The sequence below is a fragment of the Cyprinus carpio genome, unplaced genomic scaffold (assembly GCF_018340385.1).
Source record: "Cyprinus carpio isolate SPL01 unplaced genomic scaffold, ASM1834038v1 S000006603, whole genome shotgun sequence".
In the NCBI taxonomy this organism is placed as follows: domain Eukaryota; kingdom Metazoa; phylum Chordata; class Actinopteri; order Cypriniformes; family Cyprinidae; genus Cyprinus; species Cyprinus carpio.
Window position 1 is genome coordinate 35,680 of NW_024879248.1, and position 11,697 is coordinate 47,376.

General features: G+C 39.0%; 1 protein-coding gene and 1 long non-coding RNA gene across 2 annotated transcripts; both read left to right on the forward strand.

Moving 5' to 3' along the window:
• Positions 1–955: 955 nt before the first annotated feature.
• Positions 956–2,122, forward strand: LOC109070161 (deleted in malignant brain tumors 1 protein-like). Its single transcript, XM_042754838.1, has 3 exons — positions 956–1,011; positions 1,151–1,465; positions 1,800–2,122. The coding sequence occupies exons 1-3, from the start codon at positions 996–998 to the stop codon at positions 2,120–2,122; spliced, it is 654 nt and encodes a 217-aa protein (XP_042610772.1). The 5' UTR covers positions 956–995.
• A 191-nt stretch (positions 2,123–2,313) lies between these two features.
• Positions 2,314–4,120, forward strand: LOC122144161. Its single transcript, XR_006159567.1, has 4 exons — positions 2,314–2,533; positions 2,759–3,080; positions 3,586–3,905; positions 3,983–4,120. It is a non-coding gene; the product is annotated as an uncharacterized LOC122144161 (long non-coding RNA).
• Positions 4,121–11,697: the final 7,577 nt, after the last annotated feature.

Consider the following 11,697-nt stretch of genomic DNA (forward strand, 5'->3'; position numbering starts at 1 on the left):
CCAGAAGACAATTTGCTATTGTGGGATCTTTGTGTGAATATGTTTAGTTTGGTTCCTGAAACAACTAACCATTTCAATTGAAATTACATCAAGCCACAACTGGCATTTTTTACATATTATAAGATTTTACTCTAATCTATCCATTGTTCTGCTGCATTAACTCCACTTTTAGAATTTGCGGGAGTTCAGGTTAAGGAAGATCGTGTGAATGTGTGGTTTGTTCCCGACGATGTTGACAAAACCGATTCGGGTCTCGAAACACTTGTAAAATGACTGATGCTTGAATCACTAGTCATCGCCTTCGGAGCAGTGTTTTCAAAAAATCGGCGCTTCGGGATCTCGACAGCGTGTCAAACGTCAGTTTCGCGTCCAGACATCCCAACATACAGGCCTGTGAGTCAGAAGCTACCAGTGATGTCCTTGACAAAAGCTTTATACTCGCCCAAATTTATATACAACAGCCTTTGTGTCCACAGGGCACACACTGTAGGACTACTGGTTCAGCAAACAGTCCTCATCTCCATAAAATGCATTGCACCACATCTGAATATGTTGTGGTTGGATCTGTTCTGGAAGAACAGTGTTGAAATACACACTTAACTACTGATTTCTAGTTATGTCCTCTTTTGGAAAGGCCCAAACAAACAGTTAGTTTCGCTACATCAACGCAAAACCACACAGCATTCCAAACATGGCGCAACGGAACAAGAGAATAAAAATTTACGAATTCTTTCTGTGTGTGACCACTGTTGGGCGGTCGTTATGCAAAATATTCTCACACACTTGGGATGTATACAGGTGACGGCGTGTTCAGCCACATGTGTATTCGACATTTTAGGGCGACGGTGTGGTTGACTATTCATTTATTAAAGAAAATCTCTTTGGCTTTAAGACTTTAGTCTTTGCAACTTTAGCAGATCTCTTTATCAACCAAGAGCTTGTAACATTTTGTTTGTTTGTTTGTTTGTTTTTCTTTCATCTCAACAGCCAGTTCTATGACTTCTGTAACTGGTGAGTAACAGACTGTTAGACTCATTTTTAAAACAGATTTTATTCTAGCTGCATCATGACATAACCAGTCACTGTGTTGGCTAATCTAGCCTGTTGTAAGATGCGAGTTGTATCATAATGGAGTTATTTTATTTTTTAGGAGATTTTAGTATCAGATTGGTGAATGGTAATAATGACTGCTCTGGAAGAGTTGAGATCCTGTATAATGGCCAGTGGGGAATCGTGTGTGATGATAACTGGGACATGAATGATGCTGCTGTGGTGTGCAGACAGCTGGGATGTGGAAGAGCTGATAGTGCACCTGGCAGTGCTCATTTTGGCCAGGGTAGTGGTCCGATCTGGTTGGATGATGTGAGATGTTCAGGAAGTGAATCATCGCTCACACAGTGTTCACATCCTTCTATTGGAACACATAACTGTGGTCATGGTGAAGATGCAGGTGTCATCTGCTTAGGTAAAAGTACATACATATGTTTTCAAATTGGTTTTCTGCTGTTTACCTTGATATTTTTATGGAACAATTTCTCTTATGTTAAATGTTTTACCAGCATATTTAATTGTCTAAAAATTTGAGTGTATTTAGTTTATTTTTAGTTGCTTTTGATAAAAAATTGTGCTACTTGCTTGTAAAATTAAAAATAATATTAAACTTTTTGAAAAATTTTGAAATTTAAGAAGGCTTTTGATGTTTGGTAGGTTTTATGCATGTTATTTCAAACACATACGAAATACAACATGCCAAAAATAAAATTTTTGATCACATTGTACTTTTGTACACATTGTACCAGACATAAGGTTGGTCAATGGGTCTGATTCATGCTGTGGGAGAGTGGAGATCCGTTATAATGGCCAGTTGGGAACTGTGTGTGATGATATCTGGGACCTGAATGATGCTGCTGTGGTGTGCAGACAGTCACAGTGTGGATCAGCCATCAGTGCACCTCCTGGAGCCGCCTTTGGTCAAGGCAGTGGATCTATCTGGCTGGATGATGTTGAATGTTCAGGAAGTGAAGGAGCCCTCACACAATGTTCACACAAAGGACTAGGAAAACATGACTGTAAACACGGTGAAGATGCTAGTGTTATTTGTACAGGTATGTTAAATCTTTAATAACTTCACACATTATTTTTGGGGGAATAGCCAACAAAAATTACATTAACCTTCATGAGTGTAGTGCTTACGTTACATTATGTATTAACAAATTATTTAAAATGTTAAATATATTTAATTTGCAGGGAGCTGCAGATGCCGACCTTTTTCCCTGACCTCCACACATGCAGCTGTTTCTCCTGGAGGAAAATATCCAGTTCAGTTGCACAACACCTAAACCAAGATGCAATTCTAATGCTGAATTCCAGCTCTTCAGAAACGGATCATCTGTATCCTCACAGACACATGAATCTAGTGTGACTTTCAACTTTGTTAATGTAGACGTCTCACATCAGGGCAGCTACAGCTGTCGTTACTCTTACCAAAACAACAACAAGTCACCTATGAGCAACACTGTATTCATCACTGTGGGTGAGTGCAGTCAGCTTAGCCTCATAGATTGCATGCATTAGTAACGTATAAGTGAACTCATTCTGTAAAGATGCTTTTTTTTCCAATTTGAGCCATTTCATAAAATGACTGTGTATTAAATCCTTCGATGAGGGGTTTCTGAAGCTATTTTTATTTGTTTAAAGGAGTTTTACCTTATCGTTTGAGTTTCTATAATAATATAAATGTATTCTACTTGTTTCCTAGTGAACTTGCAGCAGCCCAGTATTTCCAAAAGTGCTCCTGATGGATGGGTTGATGAGGGGCCTCAGGGGCCAGTGATCACCAGGGGTCACAGTTTCACTATCACCTGTTCAACTCAATCTCAGTTTCCTGGAGGATCTTTTCACCTGTTCAGAGGATCAGACATCACCAGGACTGAGTCAGCTGTCAGTCACTCTGCTTCCTTCTTCTTTCCTGAGGCAGATTTTTCACACGAGGGAAACTACAGTTGTGTTTATGAAGTCAGTGTGTCCTCACGCTCCTTCCGTTCATCTGCCTCCGAACTGCTGCCTTATCACTATTATAGGTACTTATAACCACAAATCTTTCAGCCCCAGTGTGTATATCTACAAGTTGCTCTTAGCGACTGTATCAAGGATCAACCAAATTTCTAGATCCATAGTAAAACGTGTCTTGATAATTTAACACTTTCTTGTAATTAAAATAGTACCGTGTGAATAAAAACAACAAAACAACATATCTCTTTTGTGTTTGACCCCTAGTGATAATTATTATAATATAGTAAAAGAAAACTTGTAAAACTCCTACCAAAACTACATCAAGTCACCTTTGAGTAACACTGTTATCACTGTGGGGGTGAGTGTGTCCGGTCTTGTCTCGTTGTGTACATCATAGATTACCTGCAATAATATCATATAAGTGAACTAATTTTGTAATGATGCCTTTTTTGCATGTGAGACATATTGAAAAATGTGGATTAAATTTTGAACCCAACAAGATGCAGTTATTGAAGCCATTTTTATTTATTTAAAGAAAAGAAACCATATAAATGTATTCTACTTGTTTCCTAGTGAACTTGCAGCAGCCCAGTATTTCCCACAGTGCTTCTGATGGAGGGTTGATGAGGGGCCTCAGGGGCCAGTGATCACCAGGGGTCACAGTTTCACTATCACCTGTTCAACTCAATCTCAGTTTCCTGGAGGATCTTTTCACCTGTTCAGAGGATCAAGCATCACCAGGACTGAGTCAGCTGTCAGTCACTCTGCTTCCTTCTTCTTTCCTGAGGCAGATTATTCACACGACGGAAACTACAGTTGTGTTTATGAAGTCAGTGTCTCCTCACGCTCCTTCCGTTCATCTGCCTCTGAACTGCTGCTCATCACTATCACAGGTACTGATGTATAAAAATCTAAAAACAAGTTGAACTGCTTGTAATGAAATTTTATCAAACACGTGTGTCTCTTTCAGCCTCCCTGCTTCCTGTCATTGGTGCTGCAGTGTCAGCTGTGCTGCTCTTATTGTCTGTCCTCATAATCATCCTCCTGCTGAAGAGAAGACAAAAGCAAAGGAACAAGAAAATGCATTCAAAGTGCTCTTTCACAAAAGTTAATAAGTCTTGAGTTTTATAAAAGTCATCAGATGATGTCTTCTATTTTATTTTTAACTCTTTCATCCTAAGTCACTTTTTTCTTCATAATTTTCCTGTAATTGTCCCTCTCTGTGCAATGTCTGTAGGTGCAGCTAATACATATGCCAGGTGCATCCCCCATATAACAAAAATGAAGAAGATGATGACTGGGATTATGAAAATGTAGAACTTGGTGAAAACATGGATCATGATCATTCTGAACAGGACTATATTAATATGGACTCTGATCATTCTGAAGAAGGACTAATTAATATGGACTCTGATCATTCTGAACAGGACTATATTAATGTGGACTCTGATCATTCTGAAAGAGGACTATGTCAATGTGACTGTTATAGAAAATAAAAGTGTGGTAGACAAATCTGATGATAACATTTATTGAAAGCTGTTTTGACTAATACTAATAAGAGACTGGTCGTGACCTACCTGAAGAACATCACTGGACCTTTGATAAATCTAACACCTCGACAGACCTGGGAATTATGCAATGATCTTATTGGTGGACTTCAGCCCAGCCTTCAATACCATCATGCCTGATCTTCTCTCAGAAAACTGACCCAGCTCTCCGTGCCCTCCCAAATCTGTCAGTGGATTACCAGCTTCTTGACAGACAGGTAGCAGCTAGTGAGGCTGGGAAAACTCACATCTAGGACCCTGACTATCAGCACTGGTGCCGGGATGTGTTCTCTGTTCTCAGATATCAGAAAACTACAATGGAAAGTCAGGACTGCTGAGAGGATTATTGGTGCCACCTGCTTAACCTTGAAAAAATTTACACCTCCAGAGTGACGAAAAGAGCTCAAAAAATCATTTAGGACCCCTCACAACGAGCCCACTCTCTCTTTGAACTGTTGCCCTCTGGCTGTCGCTACAGGGCACTGACCAGCAAAACAGCAAGGCACAACAACAGTTTTTTCCCTCAGGCCATATTCCACCTGAACAACACATAAAATCTCAGGACTGCACATCTGTACATATCTTCTCAAAACTGTTCATCTATAAATAATCCTAAATGTTTTTTTATTTTTATTATTTATTTTTCTCTATATTTTTATTGCCATATAGTTTTTTATTATTATTGTCTATTCTTTTATTATTAATGTTATATTTTGTTATTACTTTACATACATGTCTGCACTATGTCTGTACTTTTTCCTTGCACTGGAAGCTCCTGTCACCAAGACTAATTCCTTGTGTGTGTAAACACACTTGGCAATTGTCAGGATCTAGGACTGTCTGTGTCTGGTTTTGCACATGCCCTCAGTAGAAATCGCAATCGTGTTCCCCTCTGTAAAAATTACATTTCCCCTCAGGGGGCCCTTAGAATCACCCTAACCCAACCCAACATCCCCCCACCCACCCCCACCAAAATGGCACCCCCATACACTCACCGGCCACTTTATTAGGTACACCTGTTCAATTGCTTGGTAACACATATTACTAATCAGCCAATCACATGGCAGCAACTCAATGCATTTCAAGCATGAACTGCCTTTTTAAGGTCATTCCACAGCATCTCAATAGGATTCAGGTCAGGACTTTGACTAGGCCACTCCAAAGTCTTCATTTTGTTTTCAACCAGACTTGCTGGTGTGTTTTGGACCATTGTCCTGCTGCAGAACCCAAGTTCGCTTCAGCTTGAGGTCATGAACAATGAACAAATGGCCGGACATTCTCGTTCAGGATTTTTTTGGTAAACAGCAGAATTCATATTTCCATTTATCACAGCAAGACTTCCAGGTCCTGAAGCAGCAAAACAGCCCCAGACCATCACACTACCACCACCACCATTCCAGGTCCTGAAGCAGGATGTTGACTTTTTCTGAAAAGCAGTGTTACTTTTTACGCCAGACGTAATGGGACACACACCTTCCAAAAAGTTAAATTTTTGTCTCGTCAGTCCACAGAGTATTTTTCCCAAAAGTCTTAGGGATCATCAAGATGTTTTCTGGCAAAACTGAGACAAGCCTTTATGTTCTTTTTGCTCAGCAGCGGTTTTCGTCTCGGAACTCTGCCATGCAGACCATTTCTGCCCAGTCTCTTTCTTATGGTGGAGTCATGAACACTGACCTTAACTGAGGCAAGTAAGGCCTGCAGTTGTTTGGATGTTGTTGTGGGGTATTTTGAGACCTCTTGGATGAGTCGTCGCTGTGCTCTTGGGGTAATTTTGGTCAGCCGGCCACTCCTGGGAAGGTTCTCCAATGTTCCATGTTTTTTACCATTTGTGAATAATGGCTCTCACTGTGGTTCGCTGGAGTCCCAAAGCTTTAGCAAAATGGCTTTTATAACCTTTTCCAGACTGATTGATCTCAATTACTTTCTTTCTCATTTGTTTCTGAATTTCTTTGGATCTTGGCATGATGTCTAGCTTTTGAGGATCTTTTGGTCTACTTCACTTTGTCAGGCAGGTCATATTTAAGAGATTTCTTGATTGCAAACAGGTGTGGCAGTAATCAGGTCTGGGTGTGGCTAGAGAAATTGAATGGAGGGAGTTTTAACAGGGGGGCAAACACTTCTTCACACAGGGCCATGTAGTTTTGGATTTTGTTTTCCCTTAATAATAAAAACCTTCATTTAAAAACTTTACTTGTGTTATCTTTGACTAATATTTAAATTTGTTTGATGATCTGAAACATTAAAGTGTGACAAACGTGCAACAAAAATAAGAAATCAGCCAACACTTTTTCACACCGCTGTATATATATGTATATTAGGGATACACCGAAATCAAAATTCTTGGTCGAAACCAAATTTAGTAACTACTTTAATTAACATGAACTAAGAATGGACAATAGTTCTTAAGCATTTATTAATCTTATTTAATGTTAATTTCGACAATTTACTAATGCATTATTAAAATCAAAAGTTGTGCTTGTTAACTGTTAATGCACTCTGAATTAACATGAACTAACAGTGAACAACTGTATTGTCATTAACTAACATTAAGAAAGATTAATAAATACTTTAATAAATGTATTGTACATAAAATACATTAACTAACATTAACTAATGAAACCTTATTGTAAAGTGTTACCTTAATATTAATATATCAATATATTACTTTTATTCACTTCTATGTACCAGAATCAGACATAAGTTGTTGTTGTTGTTTTGACTAATTATCCAAATAATGTATAGTCCTACAAAGCTATTATTATCAGAGCATGTGAGCAGAGCATAGTGAAGGTAGCATAATTTTACCAGCATTGTCCAGTACAGCTGTTCTAGCCTACACCATGTTACATCACAGTAGCACTACTGCAAACAAGAACAAGTATACTACATAGAAAGTATACTACCGCGCAGTGACGAGGAGAGTGAAACGTGTGCGCCAAACACTGCCAGGCTGGCGGGGCGCAGTACACCATATATATTATATATGTATCTGTGTGCCGCTCTCTGGACCATATTCAATTAAGAATAAAAAACAGATTCTAATTTCAGTCCCTACTTTGATTAAGTATGGTAAACAAATATTGTTTCCTGATTCATAATCTTAATGAATATAAATACTGTATAGCTAATTGTAAATATAAATAGTATAGCCTATAATTTAAAAACATAGCTACATTAATATCTTTGCATTTTATTTCAATTCACAAACACTGTGTTATTATCACTTTTCTGGTATTATTTGAAATTGAAATAGACAAAAATCTATACCGCTCATGGAGAACATTTGGAAATTGTCAGAATAGGATCATACAACAGAGTGAAGAGTTAACAAAGGAGCTAATCTTGTTCAGTAGACATTTATGCAGGGTTTTTCCTGCATAGAGAATTATTAGGCAGATTATAGAGATTTTGCTACCTCCCATTAAAACAGATGGTAGCATAATTCAATAGCCAAAAGTGCTATCAGATTTTTCTTCCATAAGGTGTGAGGCTTTATTAACATGTACACCTACCCCAACCCTAAACCTACTCTTACAGTAGGATAAATACAGTGTTGGTAGCAAGATCTAAATACGTAGCCAGATTACTGATGGCTGCTGAAGGTCTGGACTCCAGGGCAGCTTTCTTTGGCCAAGGTCAGAGGCCATTTGACCGACAGTCAAACAAACCAATCATAGTTTGGCTTCTTTCAAGCGGCAATCGGGGCGGGCGTGACCGCAATATGCACCTGCAATTAACGTGTGTAAATTGTCAGATGTTGCAGGTTAAACTTAGTTTTACATACTTTTGAAAATACTGAGTTTAGCTGAATCCTGATAAGCGCAATGATAGCATGCTTTTAAAACGTGCGGTGCTTCTTAAAGAATCATTCATCTGATACTGAATTAAAACGAAGTGTGGACAAAATCCCATGAACTGAAGCGTTTCCAGTATCAGACATTCAGCCAACAGTCCGTGGGAGTGATGTCTGATGCTGAGACTCTTCTAGTCATAACCACAAATCAGACAGGAGGACAGATTAGTAGTGTGAGAGTAATGTGTGAACTGCGGCTTATTTGATGTTTTATTAAAGATTAAGGGGTCACAAAAACTGTATTTTATTGTTTGAATTTCTTTAAAAATTACACAATTTATAAAATGAGACATTAATTGTTTCATACCAGAAGTAACCTGCTCTGTCTTGTTTGTCGGCGTGTTGTCTCCTCTTTGCTCTGAGATGTATTTTTCACTGCGTGAGAACATGATGTGTAGTGTGCATTGTTTGTTGGGGATAGCAGTAACAGTAACTAAGGAAGGCGGGTCTTTGCGAACGGTCAAATTGAGAATGAATGGGAGAAAGTCATATGAGAGGAGGCAGTGCCTCCATTGCGATATGATTGGATATTACTGGTTATGTTCGGCTGTGATTGGATCATGTGATAAATCCCGCCTCGTGTTCATGCACATTCCGCGTTTGCGAATCAGTCTGAATGAACAATATAATGGTGTTACAGGTTTTCTGATGGATAAAACACATTTCTTGAAACCATGTTGTGGAAATGCTCACACTGTCGATTCCCTGTCGAAAGTGTGTGTTGTCTTGTATCACTGGTTCCTGAATTTCTCTGAGTTGTATTACATTATCTTCAAGGACCATGCACAATATAATGGCCTCTTGCTCCGGAGTGAATATAGCTGTCCTTCCACCTGCATGTGGCAGCGTTGCAATTCTACAAAAAAGTAGATGTGCAGTTACAAAAAATAAATAAAAAAAATTCATGCAGTACTATACATACAGTGATGAACTTTACAAATGTCTATTGAAACAGCTGCATATAGTTTAGTACAGTAAATTTGCAATTACAAAAATACAGTAGTATACTGTACCTGTTCTCTTCTCTGAATGTCCTTACTATGGTGGACACAGAAAATCGGCTCAAATTGGGTTGCACTCCAAGTCATGCTTCCCTCATTGTCAGTCCATGGACAAGAACATGTTCTATGACTGTTGCTCGAATTTCATCAGATATTTCCACTCTTTGTCTTCCTCCTCTTCCTTGCCCTCCTCTTCCTCCTCCTCCTTCCCTCGCCCTCCTCCTCCTCTTCCTTGCCCTCCTCAATCAACGCAGTTTGTTGTAAAAGCCTCACTGCTTCAGAAGCTTCATTTGAGACGAGAGGGGCAAGACGAGGGGGGCAATCCAAAGACAGGCAAGATATCCAAAACCACAACTAGACTACACAGGCTAAACAGACCAATACTAGAAACTAGGCAAACCCTGGTGGCAAGTGGATGGAAGTTCATGGACAGGATTCGTGACAGATGCATATCATTCAAAGCAGTCATCAGAGATGTACACACGTGAATGCAACCTCTTAAAACAAAAGTAAAAGTTCTTAATAATACTCACCTCTACTAAACAGCATTCCAAAAAAAAAAAAAACAGTCCAGGAGAATAAGGGGTCTTCACAGGACAGGAGAAACCAGACATCTAAACAGAATGCATATTAAATGTTAAAGGGGTCGTATGACATTACTAAAAAGGACATTATTTTGTGCATTTGGTGTAATGCTGTTTATGCGGTTTAAGGTAAAAAAATAAAAATAATAAAAAACTTTATTTTCCACATACTGTACATTATTGTTGCTCCTCTATGCCCTGCCTTTCTGAAAAGCTTGTTGGTCTGAAAAGCGAGGTGTGCTCTGATTGGCCAGCTATCCAGTGCATTGTGATTGCCCGAATTCCTCAAGCATGTGGCGGAAATGTTACGACCCTTAACATACTGTGATGCCGTGTCAGAAACGAGACTAGGATCCAACTGCAGATGATTAAATTTCAAAGTTTACTGACAAAAAACTCTGTAGATTAATCAGCCGGATAGCGAAACCGCCAGCACTCAGTCAGCAAGACCAGCGCGGAGACCAAACCGGCATCTGCTGGACCACCGGTGAAGGGAGGGGAGTGTGAGCAGAGTGGAGTCGGCTGCCTTGAAGACCCAGGCTTACGAACAGTGAGAGACAAGGCGGAAAGCACCCCAGAGTCCTAGAGGAGCAGGCGGGTAAAAGAGGACAAAAAACAGGAACACCAGACCGACTAGACTGAAAAAAAAAAAAAAAAAACAAAGCTCGGGTCAGAAACATGACTGGCAATGAGAAGATCAGAGCTTCTAACAACACTTATGGACTGACACAAGACGGCAAACACAAGGGCATGAGAGAATATAATCAGAACAAAACAGGGTGCAGGTGAGGGAGAACACGCTAACAGGGATAACAAGAGGGGCAGAGAAAACATAGCAATGACAGCGGAACACATGGCGGGACATCAAAAACAAAAGGCCATGTGCTCCAGGACAACAAAGCCCCCACCGAGATCGTGACATGCCGTGTCCCAGTGCGTTGAGACAAAGCCAATAAAACCCATTACAAACGAGGCATTTGAAGTGCCAGACTTTCCTTGCAAAGTTGGAATTGCCCCACTGATGCAAAATTTAATCCAATTCAGACGGTCAAGGTGTAATAATATGTAAATTTATTAAAAAGAATATAGAGAACAGAAACCACAAATCATAACTTGGAAATAAAGTTCTGGACAATAGTAACAACCTTCAAATATAGAAAATGTAAATCCAATGTTATTACATTTTTAATAACAATCCATTTATGATGGATTGAACCCAACCAGTATTAATCAAAACATTAATAAAATTGTAAGTAAAACATAAACAATATATTCTGGTTCGAATCAAAAGTAACAAAATATTAGTATTAAAATATTAAAATATTAAAGTATCAGAGTATCAAAGTATCTGAATTTCAAGGTATCTGAATTTGAATAAAAACCTGTAAGAGTTTATAAGTCTGAGTCTAAGAGTTGTCGAGTGAAGCCAAAGAAGAGGGAAGTGAGCTGAAAAGATAGAGAGACCAGAGTCTCAGAAAGTCAAAACCCACTCTATTTTGCAGAGTCTATCTTATATACTGTTGTTCTAGACATAAGTCGTCATCTGGCTATCACTAATAACACCTGACCTTTAAAAATAGTCTAATCAATGTCTCGATTTTGGACTTCTTCCTCTTTTAGATTCAAAGTATCATACTGATAATTCTAAGAAATATTGATATAAAAGAACAATACATGCAGTTCAATCTCATATGCAAAAC

What these genes read in the sequence shown, in the direction of transcription:
- LOC109070161 (XM_042754838.1), top strand. An exon ending in TGCAGGTGTCATCTGCTTAG is followed by an intron (nt 1,466 to 1,799) that starts GTAAAAGTACAT and finishes ACATTGTACCAG; the next exon opens with ACATAAGGTTGGTCAATGGG.